The sequence below is a fragment of the Carica papaya genome, chromosome 5 (genome assembly GCF_054855325.1).
Source record: "Carica papaya isolate Zhongbai chromosome 5, ASM5485532v1, whole genome shotgun sequence".
Lineage (NCBI taxonomy): Eukaryota > Viridiplantae > Streptophyta > Magnoliopsida > Brassicales > Caricaceae > Carica > Carica papaya.
Window position 1 is genome coordinate 41,092,519 of NC_142313.1, and position 19,668 is coordinate 41,112,186.

Consider the following 19,668-nt stretch of genomic DNA (forward strand, 5'->3'; position numbering starts at 1 on the left):
ATTTATAAAAAACATATAAATATTCTTTTGTTTTCTTCGGTGTTTTGTGGCGCAGAACCAATTAAATTTCAAAAAATTCAAGCAAATTTATTCTTTGACCTTTTACTTCAAAACTAAACTTCATCTCCCAATCCCAACTCTTCCTCTCGTTCTCAGTTCGGATACACCTCTCACTCTCGGTTCTTCTTCTTCAAATCTGAAACTCGAAGCAGCAAGCATCGCTTCACTGCTCTTGTTCTGTAAACCAAAGTCGCAGAACAGTAAACACCCACACCGTCTCGCTCCTCTTGTTTTTCCTACTAAACCCATCGCCAGATCTGCCACTGCCTAACGTGAATGTCCCAGCGGTGATGCATCAAAGTCTGAATACTCAGTGGGGAATCGCATCCAGTCTCCACTTGTTCCTATTGAACTCGCAAATGGTCTTCCTGGCAGAATCTCAGTGACGGGCCACCACAATGTTACTGTTCATCATCGCTTTCTTGGTTCTTCAACGACGATTCAATTTTTGTTGATTTTTAAGGGGTCAGTCTCCCTTTTGCAGGTACTCTTTGCTAAAGTGTTCCTCATTGTTTGCTTAATTTTGGTTTAATATGTTTCAGATGGTGTTTGGGTCGGCGTTCTGTAAATAACAGAGCTTGTAATTTACATTTTTTTTAAGTTCTTGGAATAGCCATAGTGTTCTATAAGCTATCAAAAAATTGCTATTGTTGACCCCTTAGAAATTCTATTCCTGCATAATCTGTTCTGGTAGTCTTCCAAGAGTTCTCCTTTTCTCATTTGGGTTAACTGACTGCTTATAAGTATGTATGTTTTAATATGCAAATAAATTAAAATAAATATTGATAAGCAGACATTTCGATAGCTCATACAAGATATTTATTTTAGGACCAGGTAAACGTACTCGTATGCTTATACTGTTGAATCTATTGGCTCTCGAGCAAATGAGAGTTAGATACGCCCGTCTATGCAATTTGTGTGATTTTAGTGCAGATGAACCTTATCAGAAGCCTCTTTGATAAGGTGGGTAAAGTAGCTTTTTTGAATTAGCTCATGGGGAATTGGATGGTTATACACGCCTCTTTATTTCCTTATATTTGGAGCTTGAAATGGTAGGTCTATGATCGGACTGTCCGATTGGATTGTTGCACACTTTTGGTATGTTGTATTATGAAAGTAGTTCATTTGAAGGATTGTGTGTTTATTCTATGTGTTTGAGAGCTTTAATTTGAGAGTTAATGAGAACAAAATTAGGTACAGAATTTATAAAATCCTCTTTGGGAGTTTTTTAAGACAGTATTGGAGGTTCAGAGAATCTTTTCCAATATCTCTAACTCTTATTTATTTTATGGTCTAATTTGGGGGTTGAGAGGGTTTCTTTAATATTTTATGAATGAAATTTCGTAAATATTGCCCACTATATGCAACATAACAACTATGGTATTAATAATTAAGGTTATTTTTTTCTCGTATTAATAATATTATAACTTTACTCTTTATCTCAAAAAAAATATTTCTTTACTCTTTTTAACCAAACGAGTGTATACACACATAATATTCTAAGTGGTTTCGGATAGGAACAATAGGAAACAAGACTGCGGAGAGAAGGCCTGTTTCGTGGTCAGACACGTATTTAAAATGCTCCTGAGTTAGCTCTTAGGTTTGATTAATGTTGATTTGTTCGTTGATTATGCTTGAACGTGTTTTATCTGTATGGATATTCTTGCTAGTTTAATGTCTTTGGCTTGACAATATTGAGATATTGTTTAGCAAAGCTGCATATTCAACAAGAACATTCTTGATTTGGCTTTAATATTTTGATAACCTTGTCTTTGGATTTATTGTTATTTTACGTGCTATTTTAAGGGGGAATTTTGCTGGATTTCTTGAAGGTTTTTAGGAAATACATTAAGCTTTAATTTTAAATCCCCCTCTTTTCTTTGTGCTAATCTCTTCCGTCAATTGCATTTCAGATAATTCAGAAGAAGACCCTTTTACACCAGGAGTTCTTTATTGATAATTGAACTTGTTGAATTCTGGCCCAAAATTGTGAGTTTGATGACTTGATTTCACCTGTTTATCTATAAGCCTGTTGACTAATTGATTTTTGCTTCTTTTTTTTTGTTTCTTATTATGTGCATATGGTTATATTTATATATAGGATAACGGGGAGAAACTTATGGTAATTTCTCTAAGGTGTTTGGGGATAAAACCTAAACATTACACCTATTGTTTCTTAGATATTACTCTCAAGAATTCTCAGGCATCACAATTATGTAAGAGTTTTTTTGCTTCACCCGATCAGAAAGATTGAGAAGATCCTTAAAGAAATTTTGTTGAGTAATTGGTCTTCTCTCAAAAGTGAGATTGCAATGATATTTATAGCTATTGCTTGCTAATCTTTCCCAAGTAGATTAGGCTAATAATTCTAATAAGATTACGAAAACTAGGAACTAGTAATCGTAATAGGAATAGTATCACGAAATACTTAAAATGGACAAAATTTTAAAGTTATTGAAATTATAGTAGTAGGAATCTTAAAAAGTAAAAATATGATAGGTTCAATCCATTTAGGCAATATAGACCTAATCCTGTTCGTATCATTCTCTCCTGATTAGAGAATACTCATCCATGAGTTTTGAAGTGAGAAATGTTGTAAAACTGATATTCAAGCTTCGTAATAAAAATTTAGCTTTCTTTTAATCAATTTCTTAACAGAAACGCATAATTGGTTAGCATTCGAAAACCCTGTGCGTAGGATCATTTTGAGCTGGCTATCTTTGTAGACTCACATGTTAGTTTATTTTTTATTTATTTAATATTTATTATTTTGCATAAACATCTATAGAACCCTCTGTAGGTGAAAGATCTTAAGCAGTAGGTGTATATGACAGTTCTTATTTTCCACTTGAGGGGTTGCTTTCATTATGGACAAAGGAGAGGTATCATCTTGATGCTCGCAAGCTAATTTATTATCGTCATAGGATTCATATCCTTTCTTTCATCCTTGCATCTCCTAATTTTGTTCCATTCCAATATGCAAGTTGTTCTTCTTTGGGTGTTGATGGCCCATATGTCCGATCTGTGAATCGTTGAAACATACAATTTCCTTACCTTCATAATGATCCATTCTTTCGACCCATGTTTTGATTTAAAGGTTGGAAGGATGGCATAACCAAAAATCCAATGCTCCTTGAATTGAATAGTCCAAAGTATCTTCCATGTTAACAGCAGCTTGATATACTTGGGCGTGGTTGCAGTTGGTTGCTGATTTAACTCTCTTTTAACTCTAGCCCTTAATTCTACCTTGAACCAAGATGCTTCTTGACTATCATACTCAATTAGTTGACTTCGTATTTTCAATTCTTCAAATTTTTGTGTATACTCGACCATTAACATACTGCCTTGTGTCGAGATGTACGCCTAATCATTTATCTTGTCAAAATAGTTGTTGTCATGTATTTTTCCAACAGGGTGGCTTTCATTGCATCCCATGTTTCAATTAAAAGTTATCTTGTTCTTGTTAATTTCTCATCAATGCTATATCATCATATTTTTGCAAGCCCATCAAGTTTCTTCTTGCAAATCTGACCCTTTATGCATTTGACATATTATTAATGTAGGATAAAGAGAACTTGTGAATGATACTTGTAGAAAATTATTAAAAACCAAATTGGAGATCTTGAATCTCAAATCAAGTTAGTAACTTAATATATGCATAATCATATGAATAGTCTGTCTAATAATTCAATATATGCAAACACCTCACCTATTAAGGAACTTGATCTCTCCAAAATTCTTTGGCAAAAGGAAGGTGGTAATTGACGATATAGCATCTTTTTTCTGTTCTAACAATCCAATTGAAAGACTTAAAATGCATCTTTTTTCTTTATGGTGACTTAATGTGCACCTTAGATCAGATAACTTTGCTGAATGCATTTGTAGATATTACCTGACTTGTTCAAATTGTCAATCTGTCTAAAAAGTGAGCATAGAATGTGAATTGAACGAACTAACATAAAAAAGTCAAAGACCACACCTAAAAACCTTGAGAAAGAACCAGTTTGCAAGTGGTTGAACCGGGCAAGTCAAACTGGATTGAGCCGAACTGGTTTGAACCAGTCAGCAAAATTTAAAAAAAGCTGAAACCCACCCCCAATGGTTGGCGCGTGGGAGTCATGCACTAGTAATAGGTTTCTAGTCTTCCAACTAGGGAGTCATCTGGGGGCCCTGGTAGATCTGGTGTCAGTGTTGATTGATGTTATCGAGAATGATAGACTCCGACAAGAAAGTGGCTAGTTGTAATGGTTTCCAACGAATTTAGGGGCTGAGATTTTAAGGGTTGGCCAAGTGGTGTCCTTTGGTGTTGATGGTCGAGGTTGTGATGTTCATCTCCCAGTGCTTGGTAGCAAATGCTTCTAGTTGACAATCTTTGTCTTGAACATGTGTGTACTATTGCACGATGAATCAAAACTATTGTTTTGCCTTTGTTTTGCTTTAGGATTTTGTGTTATCTTCAATTGGATTTTTTTAAGTAAAAAGTATAATATCATTACGTATGAGCACCAAGGGGGTTCAAACCTATATAAACAAATATTTACATTTCAATCATGATATCTATCAAATCTCCAAAAGCCTCTATAGTGTATAAAGGTCGACCCTTTATACAAAAACCTAGGTTTGGAACCATGTTGCTCTAATTTTATCAAGATTCCTTTCAACCCTATTAAAAGTTCTCCTATTTCTTTCCTTCCATAAGACCCAAAAGATTGTTAATGGTATAAGCCCCTCTTGTTATCTCCTCCTAGTTATACCACTCTAGGCCCTCAATTTATCTCTTACGCATCCTGCAATAACCCAGCTAAACCCCAAAATCTCATAAGCTATTATCCATAAGCTATAAGCAACTAGACACCAAAGTAGGATGTGATCGCATGTCTCTTCCTCACTCTTGCATAGGCAGCACCTATTTACTATTATCTTTCATTTTCTCATCAATTTTTTTGTGCCAATATTCATCCACAACATGCTTCCCAAGCAAAAAAAGAATCCTAGGAGGTGCATTCAGCTTCCAAAACCTGTCCGAATGGGAAGTTGTTCTTAGTGTTCTCATTGTTTATTAACTAGTCCATAAAAGGAGCCAATTGTGAGTTCCCCTGTAGTATTGAGGGACCAAACCGACTGATCATGATTCTCACTTAGGGATACAGTGCACAGAGACTTCAAGAGTGACTCGTAATCATTAACTTCCTAGTCATTAAGATTTCTCGTGACTTCCAATTCCATTTCTTCCCTCCTGCTCCATCTATGTATGTGTCTTTGACCGAAATACCCTTATGTTTAGCAATGACAAAAACATGAGGGTTTCCCCATCAATCCACAAGTCCTTCCAAAATCCAATTCTCTCCCCATTCCCGATCCTCCAATTGATACACTGTTAAAATTTATCTTTTTCCATGTAAATCTTTTTCCATAGTCCCTTCCCATGTGGCCTAGTATTAACTCCAGTGTATCTTCCGCTATCCGTCGTGTCGAATTTTGCTTCAATGACCCTTCTCCATAAAATGTCTATTTCCACCATGAATCTCCATATCCGCTTACCTTGTAGAGCTAAATCCATCTCTGCCTATGATCTTGGACCCGGTCCTCCCTATGTTAATGATCTTTTAATCCTTATCCAGACTACCAAATGGTATCTCCTTTTTTCCTCTGAATCTCTTCACAAGAATGTTTATTGAATGGCTTCCATCTTTTCAGCAACGCTCACTGGAATCATTAGTAGGGACATTTAGTAGACTGGTAAGTTGAATTTTGTGCTTTTGATCAGTGTTAGTCTTCCACCTTTAGAAAGAAGGTTCTTTTTCCACCCAGCCAATATCTGCTCAACTCTTGTCACCACCAGGTCCCATGTTCTCACATCTTTGTAGCCAGCATCAAATAGCGTCCTAGGTATTTCATTGGTAGATCCACCACTTAAAGCCTAAAACTCTTGCCAAACTAGTACTATTATTCTCGTTCCCCAATCTCACTAGTTCAAACTTTGGTAAATTAATGCTTAGATTAGACACTACTTGGAAACAAGTCAAAATGCATATAAGGTTGAGAAGTTCACTTTTATTAGGCTTACAAAAAATCACTGTATCATCTGCAAAGAATAGGTGTGTGATCTCCACAGCAGTCTCACCATCTCCCACCTTAAGACCTCCAAACAAACCTACCTCCCTCGCTTGTAAGAGTTATCTTCAAGTGGAATTAAGGGCTTTTAATTTGAATTTCTTGGTTATGTCTCTCGTGTTATCTTTAAATTGCCTCCTATCGACATCAACTACTTGCACAACTAAATAGTTTTGAACAACTTGGATATCTTGTCCAGTTTGTGCAATGTGAAACTTCCAAAGCTCCTTTGCTAGTGTATTAGCTGAATTTTTATATTGTGCGCATAAAATTTTCAAGTGCATCTTGTTCGGCATCCAAAGCATCTACATTCGCATCTAAAATATTTACTTGATTATTTAACTCGGCATTTGTCATCATTGTTTAGTCTGATTTCTAATCAGTCTGTAAAAAAGAGCACAATATGAAAAAAGTAAGTACCAATTGAAAGAAACTTCAGTTAAGAACACCTGTACTGGTCTGGGGGAACCAGTTTGAACAAAAAAACTTGGTGGAATAGGTAAAGCAGGGCTAAGTTAACGAATTCCACTCTCAATCATACGTGTTTGAGCCTAAGGCTTTGCCTTTTGGTCACCAGAAAGCATATGATTTCTAGTGATGTTCTCGTTCAGCGATGGGGTTTATAGGTTGAGGATTTGCAATGATATGACCTGGGTTGTTACATTTGGGAGGAGTTGGTTATTTTGGTGTTCAAGGGGTGAGGGAACACACTTTCTAGCAGGGTTGGCCTGGCGGGGCTCTGGAGACGTGCCAGTTGGAGTGTTCTGAGTTTGATGATGGTGGCTGCGAGAGTCACCTTCAAATGTCTGCTGGGATTTGAGTTGGCAGCTATCTTGTGAGTAGGGTTTGTGTCTCTGTGTTCTTTTTTTTTTAATATGATTATTGTTTCGATTAGTTATTTTCTTTTTTTTTTTTTGGTTGAGATTTTTGGTTAGGAACTTTTAGGTATGATATTATTTGATATATGACAGAGTAGGTTTAATTTGTTTATCTAGGGATTTGAGAGTAAAGCCTACACATTTATCTATAGGATTTCTTAGATATCACACCTAAAAATTTTTAAGCATTACTTTCAAGAGGTTGCTTGCATCAACAAACAAAAGGGTTGAAGAAATTCACAAGGAACTTTTAGTTGGCCTTCTTTCACAAGATTACAAAAAGAATTATAATAATTATTAACTACCATCTCTCAAACAAGATTAAATTAAGAGATACTAATTCTAGTAACAATATAAAAACTACATACTCAAAAAAATAAAATTAGGTTACTAAAATTATAAAAATAAACTCCTAAATAGTATAATAGTTTTATATTTATAAGAATTATGATTTCTAATTTATTTTATGCAGTCTAAATCTAATTCAGTTTGTATTGTAGGATATTTATGCATTTATTTATACATTGGGATTCATATGAATAGTATGGGGATACTAGTTTATCTGTTTATAAGATATAAAATATTAGAAATTTTTACAGGAAAGAGCAAGAAATGTTGGGTGCTAATTCATTGGTTGGATTGCAAGACCACTTGAAGTTGGCAAGAGAGTACGCACTTGAAGGATTGTACGATACTTCAATTATCTTCTTTGATGGGGCCATTGCCCAGATCAACAAGTACCTTTCTTAAATTGGCTACCTCTTTTATTTTTCAAATAAGCTAGATTTGTAAGTTATGTTTCTCATGGATGAATGATTATATTAATTTTTAGTTTTAAAAAATATTACTTTAATTAGACATTTAACAGAAATACAAAACACGTGTTTCAAGAGACTAACTGTTCTTTTTAAATTTTCACATTGAGTTTGTTGATTCTATGTAAATTAAGTGAACTCAACTCTATGTTTGGGAATCTAAGAAAGAAACAAAGTATGGGGGTTCTAAAGTAAGGTAGATACAAATTATGCAAAGAAGGGATTATAATAAACTTTATTTATAGTAAAGAAGGTTAAAAAGATGTTTTTAAGTTTATCTTGTTTGGTTGAAGGGGTTAAAGGTAGAAATTGCTTAAATATGATTCTAAATATACTTTCATATTAAAACGTTATGGTGTATATCCTGACAAAAATGAGTAATTAAGTAATTTTACCGAAAATATAATGTTTTCTTTGGTAAAGAGAAGAATATAAGCTACATGAATTGTGAAATCCTCCTAATTGCCCCAATTTGGGGGATTCAATAATTGAATCCTAAATGGACAAAGCATGTGTTCAATAAATGACCATTTTATTCTCAAGTTTCTTGAAATATTGTCGATTGAGGTTATCATTAAACCCTACTTATTCTCTTTTACTTTGATAATCTCCCAGGCACACCTAGGGTTCACGATTTATTATAGTTATATCTTTTGCTTGTTCTTGCTGAAGCATGATCCAAGAGAGAAAAAATGAAGCTTAGGTGGATTAGTAATGGTCTTTATATGTATGTTTCAAAGACTAATTTTTAAGTGGTTATCAAGTTCAATTACACGTTAACTACAAAAGTCTTTGTATGATCTTTATTAAAGAAGGACCTGAATTGTAGTTATTTTAGGTCAATACTGTTACGTCATAACATTATTAGTGATGTGGATTTTGGGAAAGTCAAACATCGTTGCTCTCATTCCTACTCCATTCTTAGGACTATATAGAGAGAAAAGGAATAGAAGAGTTTTTGAGGCTCATGTTTCTAGCTTTTCTAAAATTAGTGATCTTTGGTTCCAGACCTTACATATTTTGCTTAAAGGTCATCCTCTCCTCAGTGGAGAAGATTTAGGGACCCTTGCTGCTTTGGTTCTTTCAAAGGCAAACAAAAAAATGGTGGATCACCCTCTAATGCATCTCCCTCTCTTTCACGAAATGTTAACATCTTTGTAAATTTTTTGTACATGGGCGATACTCCCGTTGTGGTACCTTGTTAATATATACATTATTTTTTTATTTTGTTAAAAAAGACCTGGACTGAGGCTAACTGATGCTAGATATTTTGTGTTGGTTTTTAAAGATTCAAAGTGGATCATATTTCGATATTTAAAATTTTCAAGGATGGATCTATGCTTTTTTCTAGAAGAAAAGAAGGCTCAACTTTTTAATTATTACTTATAATTTCATTAGGTTATAAACAGTATGTTCTTCTAGGTACATGTCTAATTTAGAAAAACAATGGTTTGACATCCAATTACCAAGTTGATGAGTTTCAAACTATGTTCCTAAAATTAGGCACCTAAATTCACTTGATGATCCTTTAATTCGCACGAAGTGGATGAATGTCAAGAAAGCTATATCAGAGGAGACTGAAGTTGTGAAGCAATTGGATTCTGAGAGAAGGGCATTTAAAGAAGCACCTACCGGGCGTCGTGCTGCTTCTCCACCCATTAATGCTAAATCATCATTTGTCTTTCAACCACTAGATGAGTACCCCACTTCATCTGGTGCTCCTGTGGATGATCCTGATGTGTGGAGGCCCCCTAGTCGGGATACTACAACTAGGAGATCAACAAGAGCTGGGCAAGTGGGTATGAGAAAATCACCCCAAGATGGGACTTGGGCTCGTGGTTCTTCAAGATCTGGTACAGCTGGACGTGGGCCAAGGACTGGTAATTCAGGTAAAAGTAGCACAGGTGTTCGATCATCAAATACTGGAAGGAGGGGAACAGGTTCTGAGAAGAGCTCCAAGGCAGATTCAGTGGTGAGTTTTAGTTGACTTAAAAATCATGGAATTATCCGTTTACTTTACAGTTTTACAGTTTGAAATTTCAGTATAAGACTTAGTTTTTTAATTTGTTTTCTTGGACAAGTTATAATTTTATCATCTGTAGTTTAGTCTAATTGCGGTTCGATATCATAGTTTTTTGGTTATACATAAAACCATTAGTTTCTATACTACTACCTTTTAAATTTCTATGTTCTGTAACAAATTCTGATTTGTTTAGCCGTAAGTTTCTTATATTCTTGTTTAAAAGCACAAACAAGTGCAAGTTCCCTAAAGAACTAAAAGATTTAAGTAAAATGACAAAAAAATCAAATTAAGAAGTAGTGAAATTTGCCCTCCAAAAAACAAATCTTAGGCATTGGACTGCAAGTAGATGAAACCATATGTGGTGCAAATTGTACTTGGTTGATAGAATTTCTGATGCTATTTGCCGTTGATTAATTAACTTTTTATGATATTTTGTTGGATGTTGTAAGGATTCCTTAATAGTTTTATTGACTGGCAATGATGGCATTTCAGAGTTCTCATGGTTTCCTTTCTGATAACAAAGAGAAGTTATGAGCAAAGGATTTGGAATTTCATTTTGATTAGAAATATGTGATTGTAGTTGCACTTTGTTGTATTTCTTGTATTTATTTTCTTTTTCTTTTTCATTAATTTAAGTTTCTCTTTTTTGCGAATATATTTCCATGGATAATTAGAATGTCGACACTGAAGATGGGAAGGCAAAGAAGCCACAGTATGAAGGACCTGATCCAGACTTGGCTGCGATGCTTGAAAGGGATGTCCTGGAAACAAGTCCTGGAGTACGGTGGGATGATGTTGCAGGTTTGAGTGAAGCCAAAAGACTTTTAGAGGAGGCTGTGGTTCTTCCTTTATGGATGCCGGAATATTTTCAGGTATTTTTTAGCAGCTAAAATAATTTCTTACATGGTGGCTAAAACTAAATTAATGTAAACAATGTGAACATTTTAGATTATTAGTTTTTTGGTTATGGGACTAGGTCAGCTTGATTGCCTCTGTAACAACTTTTAAAGATCATATTTCAATTTTAGCAAAAAAAAAAGAAATTATCCTTTGAAAAGATTTTCTAAAAGGATTTTATGGAAGCAATCTTTTTATCAAGCAAACATTTTAAGAGTTATTTCAGCCAGTTTTGTTGTATGAATCTTTATAGTAGTGAACTTACTAGCAGTCCATTTCATTTGGTTCTCTAAATGCTCTGAAATGTCCTAACAGGTGTGAAACTGTTTGAAGTTTTATCTAGACTGCTTAACACTTAATAGCCTCTTGGTTATCTGAAAAGGAGCTGTCAGTTTTGCGTGTGTTTTCATCAGATGAAAGAATGTTGGAATGTTTATGGCTTGTGGAAAATATTGTTAATTACGTAAACACATGGTAGAGAAATATGTTTAGAGAAAGGGTTTACATTTCCTTTTTCTTCTTGCTGATAAAACAAATGTTCCCATAGGAAACAAAGTTTTTTATTGGGTTTGATTCTGTGGTTGTGTTAAAAACTTGTTTGTTACTTGATAGATGTGGAATTATGCTGACATGTGAGCGCTTGGTAGTTATTTTTTTTTAAAAAAAGTGAGCTCTCAGTAGGATAAACATTTTGCTCGCAGGGAATTCGGAGACCTTGGAAAGGTGTTCTTATGTTTGGCCCTCCTGGGACTGGTAAAACACTTCTGGCTAAGGCGGTTGCTACTGAGTGTGGTACTACATTTTTTAATGTATCTTCCGCCACATTAGCCTCAAAATGGCGTGGGGAGAGCGAGCGCATGGTGCGGTGCCTATTTGATCTTGCCAGAGCTTATGCACCTAGTACAATTTTTATTGACGAGATTGATTCTCTTTGCAATGCAAGAGGGTGAGTTCCTAATATGTTCTTCTTGAGGTCTGCAATTTATCTCTTCATATTTTGTGGTTTTAAATTAGAGAGGGTTTTCTACATCTCTACCCAGCATAATTTATTAAAATCAGCATTTGGCTATTTTGCTTCTAATGTGTTTGTCTGTTTCATCCCCAAGTTATTGGTTTTCAGATGGTACATGTTTATAGTTTCTACCTATTTCTATAGTGATTCTTTGAACTCTCTCCTTAAAGAAAAAGATGCTTTGAACTCTTTCTACTCTTTTCCCTATTTTTCTCTGTTTGATTTCAAGAAAATGTGTCTCACCGGCAAAATTTTGATGTTAGTACTTCTGTTCTTTTTTCCTCTCTGCTGTTCTGAAATTTAAAGATGAGCTATTTACTTTTTTCTAGGGCTTCCGGAGAGCATGAATCATCTAGAAGGGTGAAGTCTGAACTTCTAGTTCAGGTAGATGGAGTAAACAATACTGCCACAAATGAAGATGGTAGCCGGAAAATAGTAATGGTATTAGCAGCAACTAACTTTCCATGGGACATAGATGAGGCTCTCAGGTTTGTTAATAACTGTAATATGTCTTTTTTATGCTCGTCGTATTGAAAAACTGTTGTGCTTGCAAGCTCTTGTTATTAGTGCTTTGTTCTGATAACTGTATTGTAAACTAATGCAATGCAGGAGGAGACTGGAAAAACGTATATATATTCCTCTTCCTAATTTTGAGAGTCGTAAGGAGCTTATTCGGATAAATTTAAAAACAGTCGAGGTAAAAATTAATCTCCCAAGTCAATGAACAGTTTTATTCATCGTAATCTTGTACGATATTGATTTTCCCTAACCATATTGGTTTATTTTATTTTATGCACATTATTATGTTGCATTTGGTTCAAGCGTATTCTATTCCTTTTTTTTTTCCTTTTTTTTCTAGTTTCTATATCATTTATATTATTATCTAATTTTTATTGTATGAAATTGAAATTTGAACACTCAATCTAATTTTTATTGTATGAAATTTGAAATTGAAAATGCAAACTTAATTTTTGTAATTGATTCAGTGTATTTTAAGATTTATACTTATAGTTTGCATTTTAGTTTTAGTTGAATTAGTTATCTTGCCTTAGAACCTTGAGCAACACTTTACATGGAGATGATACTTGTTGCCAAAATATAATTAATCCATACATTCAGTACATTCTGTTGGCATGACAGGGATGAGAAGATTTAAATATGGAACAAAAAGTGAGTTAGATCAATCAACACACTACTGCATTATATTTTCTTAAACCCATAGGAATTTCTTTTAAAAGTTTTAAATGTAATACAACCAATAATTTGGGATTTCTTGGCTATTTGTTAATTGATTTTTTTTTTTTAATTTCAGGTGGCTGCTGATGTGGATATTGATGAAGTGGCTCGACGAACGGAGGGCTATAGTGGAGATGATCTCACCAATGTTTGCCGTGATGCTTCCTTGAATGGCATGAGGCGTAAAATAGCCGGAAAAACACGTGATGAGATTAAGAACATGTCCAAGGATGAAATTTCTAAGGACCCTGTTGCCATGTGCGACTTTGAAGAAGCTCTAGTGAAGGTCCAACGAAGTGTTTCTGCTGCTGATATTGAGCGGCATGAGAAGTGGTTTTCAGAGTTCGGGTCAGCTTGATCAAGATCGAAAAAAGTCTCATCAGCCTTGAGGCCTGAGGGCACATTGTTCTATGTGCTGAGTGATTGTTTCTTCTCTTCTTTTCGGTACCTTTCCCTCGAGTTGGTTATCCCTGCTTGCAATGATCTCTAGTATGGAAAATATTCATATTGTTGTGCTATTTTGTATCTATAATCTCACTCCATACAGTTCCATCTGCCAGACTATGATCATTAGTATGACTTGCATCGTTCATAGTATTTTATGTACCTACACAAAGGAGAATCCAAACATGCGATAATAAAAAAAAAATGAAATTATGATGCTTGCCCCACCACTGAGCCAAATAATGATAGGTTTGTAATTGGTTTATGCCTGAGAATATTTGTAGCAAGATTAAGACTCTCTTTGACAATATTGATTCTTTTACAGTTTCTTATTATAGTGAAAAAATTTGTTCTTGTCCTAAAATATATTTATGTCTAGAGGCATTTTATGGGACTTAACTCATATTTTGGAGTAGTTAAGTTCTAAGTAAGCTGCTGTAGTTTACCTTTGCATAAACTAATATAGTTTTGTTGATTTGCAAGTTTATGAGTTCCTTTCTGAATGAAAAATGTATCAGAATTTATGGTTGTCTGAGTTGTAAGAGTTATTTAAGCACTATGCTAATTATTTGAGATGGTTTGATATGTGTGTGATAATCTGGAACAACTGGAGGATTACATACATCAATCTATATGCGGATAGAGGATTTAAATAGGAGCATCAATATGATTTATTTTGAGATTACGAGTGAAGGTAGTTGATATGTAATACATATGTGTGTGTGTGTGTGTGCATAAATATATATGTATGTGATGCTTGGATGTTGCTTATCTACTGTACAATTGTTCAGAAATTAAGTAATAGTGTTATCTTTGAACAACAAAGTAGATTAATGATGATCTTGATGCTTCAATGTAAATAATCATCTAAGCTGAGGGTGCTCTTGAACGATTGCCAAATGATTTTATGTTATGTTTGCTTGTGTTCATAGGTTTATACCTACTGTGATTTGCATTTGAACAAAATGAGCAAAGGTATATTAGGAAACAAGTAAATGATCTTAATAAGAGGTTGCAAACCTCTTTGATTTATTTGAATGTATATTTTCTCTATAGCTGCGTGGAGTTAGTCATTGTGGTAAAGAAAGTTAGATTTGGTGGGAAGTTCATTTCTTCTGTTTCAAACCCATATCTGTTGCTAAACTTTTCACCACCTCCATTTTTGGATTTGGTGGGAAGTTCATTTCTTCTGTTTCAAACCCATATCTGTTGCTAAACTTTTCACCACCTCCATTTTAGGATTTGGTGGGAAGTTCATTTCTTCTGTTACAAACCCATGTCTGTTGCAAAACTTTTTACCACCTCCATTGTATCACGTTTATCATGTCAAAAAACATAAGAAGAAAAGAATGAAAGACATAAAAGGGGGGAGAGTGAGTTCTAAAAGAATACCCAAAAATTAATATGTTCATTTGCTGTATTTGTGTATTTACCTTATGTTTTCAACAGTGATTTACTTCATTTTTATCAATTAGGATTTTAATTTTCCTAATTTAAAGTTCTTTTATAATTAAGGTATAGTAACACTTTTAAATTCACAGTATAAATAAATTACAATAGTCTCAGTAAAAAAAAAAAAAAAAAAAAAGAAAAGGAGAAAGAACTAACCCAGGATGTGGCCCAGTATAGAGTCAAAGCTTTCAGGCGTTTCTTTTCCTTTCCTATCTATTAGACTGGGCTGGCCCGGGCCGGCCCGAATTTTTAGGCTTATGCATTCAAGGACAAAAAACGACGCCGTTAGTTCTTTAAATTAGGAATTCTTAGGGCTTTCTGAGGAATCCAGATTGAAGGAAGAAGAGAGGATGTGGGAGCTTCATAGCAGACTTTCGGTTGAAGAGAAGAACAGGAAGACGTTAGCCCGAGGTTTGTGAGAAAAGGGATTTGCGAAGAAATCTCTAACCTCTCTCGCGTGAACCCTCTTGCACCGAAGAGGAAGAAAGAGAACGTAGCATTGGACGACTTCGAAGCTGAAAAAAGAAGATACATCAACAAGACGAGGATTGGAAGAGGTTGAAATACCTTTATAATTTCCAACGTTATTAGTTTTAGTATTTCTTAGTTTTATTCGATCAAGTAAAGGTTTTTTAGAAAGCATTATAAATATTTCTGCAATTGTTCTTCTAGAGACAGAATTCGGATATTCAAGGTTGCTTAGACGTCTATTTTTTTATCCCCACCTTAAATAGTCATATTAACCCTAATTTTGTGCTATATCATGTTGACTATCACTAAAAACTCTTCCACCTGAATATATTGTCATCATGCGTCAAGTAGATGTAAGTTCATTTTTATATCGAGTGGATCTCAAGAGAAAAACAAATTAGTTCGGCTCATATGTTAGCATCATTCTGCATCAGGGCTGTACTAATGTATCAAAATTTGAATTTCAGATGGCATTGAGAGGTGTCTGGCAGCTGCAAAAGCTCATTGTTAGCTATTGTGATTGGGGGGGAAGTAGTAGAGGCATCAGGTATGAGTTAACATCATTGTCCTATGTGATTTTTAATTTGTGATTGATTTGCATATATTCCTATAATATGACACGGAATCCTGATGATTTTGAATTTGAAGCACATTTTCCAGATAATGTACTATATCTCTTATTTGATTTGCCCTTGTCGATATTAATGTATAATCCGTAATTTTTCTTTTTGTTCATTGAAATTTGTTTTTATCTTTTCCTCTTTCCATTTTGAGTATATGTTATTCTTTTTTTTTCTTCTTGAAATTGGACTTGTAAATCAATGTTGATGGGAGGGAATCAAAGATTTTATTTTTGATCTTGAGGAGTATCTTTTGATGATGAAGTATCAATTAACTCCTGTACATTCAACAAAATATTTTTTGGTCATGGTGTTTGAGCACAAAAGTACTGTTTCTCGATCCAAGGGACATCTTAGTCTCTCTTTTCTTCTTAATATTCCTTTGAAGAAGTGGATCATGTTGAATGGGAAGAAACATATTCTATTTGATCTCAAAGTCCTGATATAGCACCTCTAATCATGGATGTCAGATCAAGAATAGCATAAGTTGTAATCCATGTTCCACAGAATTATCTCAAAAAAAAAAATGTTCCACAGAGCCAATGAAGCACCATATCTCATTTCATCATGGTTTTCTTCCAATGCAATGGGTATTGGTGGCAGGTGCTTTGAAGAACTTTTGACTTGTTACCTCTGGTGACAATGCCCTGCTACTAAGAACTTAATAGAAATTTTCCAAATCAAAAGATGGATTCTAAACCCTTTTGTTAGAGTATCCCAGAATATCTATCCTAAGACTTAGATTTTTATATGTAAAAAATAAGAGATTTCTATGACTATCATTGCACTGGCTTTTACAGTAACTTTCGTATGGGTATGGGGAAAACTGTAACATTTGCATTAGAAGGTCAGCAAAAGCTGATTGTTGGGAGGTTGGTGGTTAGAGATAATCAGTAATATTCTGTCGATGATTCATCTTTTGAAGATGTTTAATGCTCTTTCTTATGCTCTTATCCATCTCCATCTAGTGGGAGAAAGTATTATTATTTCCAAGAGTGGGTAGTGATGGAGAGATCGGTTGGCAGAGGCTTGTGTCTTAGGAAGTTGGCCTTAGAGACAATTGGTAATGTACTTTGGATGATTCCATAGCTTGAGTCTTAGGAGGTTGGCCTTAACCTGTTATCTTGAAAATAATAAATTGTTTCCCCTGTTGGATGGAAAATGCCAGAGGTAAAAGATGCTTTATGGACATTGTTGGCTTTCAAGGGTATAGTTGGAACAAGTTTTTGAAAAAGAAATAAAAATTGAATTACTATCTTTGGATGTTTCTTTGTGATTTGTGCAGTATGCTATATCTCTGTGCTGGTTGTCACTGATGTTCGCAAGCGGACAATAGTTACCATAAGCTGGACACAAATCTTTCAAGTTCATCAGTTTTTTTTTGAGATAAAAAGTATAAACAATAGTATTGCAAGCGCACCAAGGTGGTGCAACTCGTATTCAAAATTATTTACAGTTCAGTAATGCTATCATCTTTCAAGTTCATCAGTATATTGTTGATGTACAATATGGTATGAATCTGGCAGGGCATTTATGGAATCACATTTGCCAACACTTAAAGAAAACAATCCTCAGCTAGAGGTGGTTACTGAACTCATTCGAGGACAGCATCCTCATTTGAAAGGCTTTTACAGTAAGTACAATTTCCCTCTTTTTTCATCGTTGGATGTCTGCAAGCCTCCTTATCTGAAGGATCTTCCGTGCTAATTATCAGAGAACAAAAATGAGCGTGTGGTATGCGTGAAAAATATGACTCCTGATGAGGTCCTTCTGAATGCAACAAGGCTCCGGAATGCACTGGGGCGGAAAGTGGTAAAATTGAAGACAAGACATGTAACTAAACACCCTAGCGTGCAAGGCACGTGGAGCACGGACGTGAAATTTTGAGGCAAGGCAAATGAGTTTCCCTTCCTTTTTCTTAATGGCTCATTTGACTCAGAATCTGAAACTTTAGTCTTCGTAATTGATTGGAGCTCTTCAAATTTCTGCGAATTGCATACTAGGGTTAGTATCTTCTAAGATACTTATTTTGGGTGCTTTGCCTGTCTTGTTTCTGGGAATACTGGGGTTATCCCTTCTGGTCAGATTCCATTAATATAAAGTCATGACCTTCCCACACTTAGAAGCCTGTGGATACAAAACAGCAGCTTGATAAATTCCTTGGACGAACTTTGCTGTTTTCTGCTTCCTCATGCTGTATCTTATAAAATTAACTCAAATTGTAAATTACATGTGCATCTTTGAGTTGAATTAAAAAAATTTAAACCGTCATCTAATTGATTAGCGCACAGGATTTTAATATGGTAACTTACGCATGATTAATGAATAAAAGGGGGTTAGTTTTGTGAAAGAAGTTATTAAAAGGCGTGAGATGTGTGAATATTAACTGTGTTATGTTAATTAATATTTACATGAGGGAATTTTCTAATGCTTCGTATAGTTTTGTTCTTGTTGTAGTTGTATTGAAAATCCTCTGGTTTGCAGATGTTATTATAATGCCTCAGAGAGATATGGTAGATTAAAACCTGTTAGGATACTAAGATATGGTGGATTAACCATGCTTGGGAGCATTTTCATTTGCTTTATGGATTGGAATTTCTAAGTTGCAAGCTGGGTCTTATATGAACATGACTGTCTGATTTAAAGATGAGATTTATAGATTTGTAAGACAAGACAAAGATAAGAGTTATATGGGATATAACAGATTTAAGTTGATGAAAAAAAAAAGAGTTAAAACACTGAGAGATTCAGAGTTAAATAGATTCAATCTAAAACATACTTCCCATAATCATCTTTGTTTCGACATACCAATATGCTAGAACAACATAGAGATGTTGATTTAGTTCGAATTGAAATAAAAGAACACTCGTGCTATATGTAGTGTTTGTTGTTTGTTCTAATGCTAAATAATTAAACAAAGTAAGTTATCTTAACATTTAAATTGATTGGAAATTATTAAAACGACAATCAATCCGACACGAACCTGCTTTATTTTGTTGTGGAATTAAGTAATTGACCGATCAAATAAGTCATCAACCAAGATTCCAAAGCTAGATTTTGACATTTTATTATGTTAGCTAATTGATTTTAGCAAATTATGTTGATAGTTGGAACTGAGACTGCTAATTAATTTAGTTGTTTATTTAAGACCAATTAATTATAAAATTTCAAGTAGTTGTTACTAAACTCTGGAGAAGATTAAGTTGTGCACGAAGGTTTAAGACTTTCCAGAATCTGAAACATATACATATATTATTCATTAGGGGGGTTTGTATTTGTGATACATTATATATATATATATGTGTGTGTGTATACATAAAGTCGGCATTTGGGTTTCCTACACTTCTCTATTCTACGTCATCTTCTCTAATATATTGCTTGCATTTTCATTCAAAAACGAAGGAACATGTGACATAGGTATCAACTTTGGAATCGGTGGGAACAGACGAAGAATCAAGAAGGTCTCTGGTAAATGCAGGATATTAATAATAATAATAAAAAAGCCATGGCCGCCCACTGAGCTTGCAGTTCTGTCCGTCTGTATTTCATGTGATTGGTAAATAAAAACGGATCGGAAGAACAAATTTTTTTTGAAAAGAATCTTACCAAGTGTCATGAACTATTCATCGCTCGCTAATATAATTAA

The 19,668-nt window shown here is 34.5% G+C and overlaps 2 protein-coding genes across 4 annotated transcripts; both read left to right on the forward strand.

The window, feature by feature from the left end:
• Positions 1-73: 73 nt before the first annotated feature.
• ERH3 (P-loop containing nucleoside triphosphate hydrolases superfamily protein) lies at positions 74-13,793 on the forward strand. Of its 3 annotated transcripts, none has more exons than XM_022050692.2 (9): positions 74-544; positions 1,974-2,049; positions 7,652-7,789; positions 9,371-9,839; positions 10,565-10,762; positions 11,489-11,733; positions 12,129-12,287; positions 12,409-12,496; positions 13,112-13,793. In XM_022050692.2, exons 3-9 carry the CDS (start codon positions 7,665-7,667, stop codon positions 13,391-13,393), a joined length of 1,566 nt encoding a protein of 521 aa, XP_021906384.1. In that variant the 5' UTR covers positions 74-544; positions 1,974-2,049; positions 7,652-7,664; the 3' UTR covers positions 13,394-13,793. The 3 variants fall into 3 exon arrangements, with proteins under 3 accessions (XP_021906384.1, XP_021906385.1, XP_021906383.1); XM_022050693.2 differs by having other exon boundaries at positions 74-525; XM_022050691.2 differs by lacking the exons at positions 74-544; positions 1,974-2,049 and adding an exon at positions 6,896-7,009.
• Positions 13,794-15,241: 1,448 nt separating this feature from the next.
• On the forward strand, positions 15,242-18,298 carry LOC110820998 (mitochondrial ribosomal protein L51/S25/CI-B8 family protein). The gene is made up of 4 exons (XM_022050647.2): positions 15,242-15,488; positions 15,870-15,949; positions 17,549-17,655; positions 17,737-18,298. The coding sequence occupies exons 2-4, from the start codon at positions 15,870-15,872 to the stop codon at positions 17,907-17,909; spliced, it is 360 nt and encodes a 119-aa protein (XP_021906339.1). The 5' UTR covers positions 15,242-15,488; the 3' UTR covers positions 17,910-18,298.
• The last annotated feature ends 1,370 nt before the right edge of the window (positions 18,299-19,668 follow it).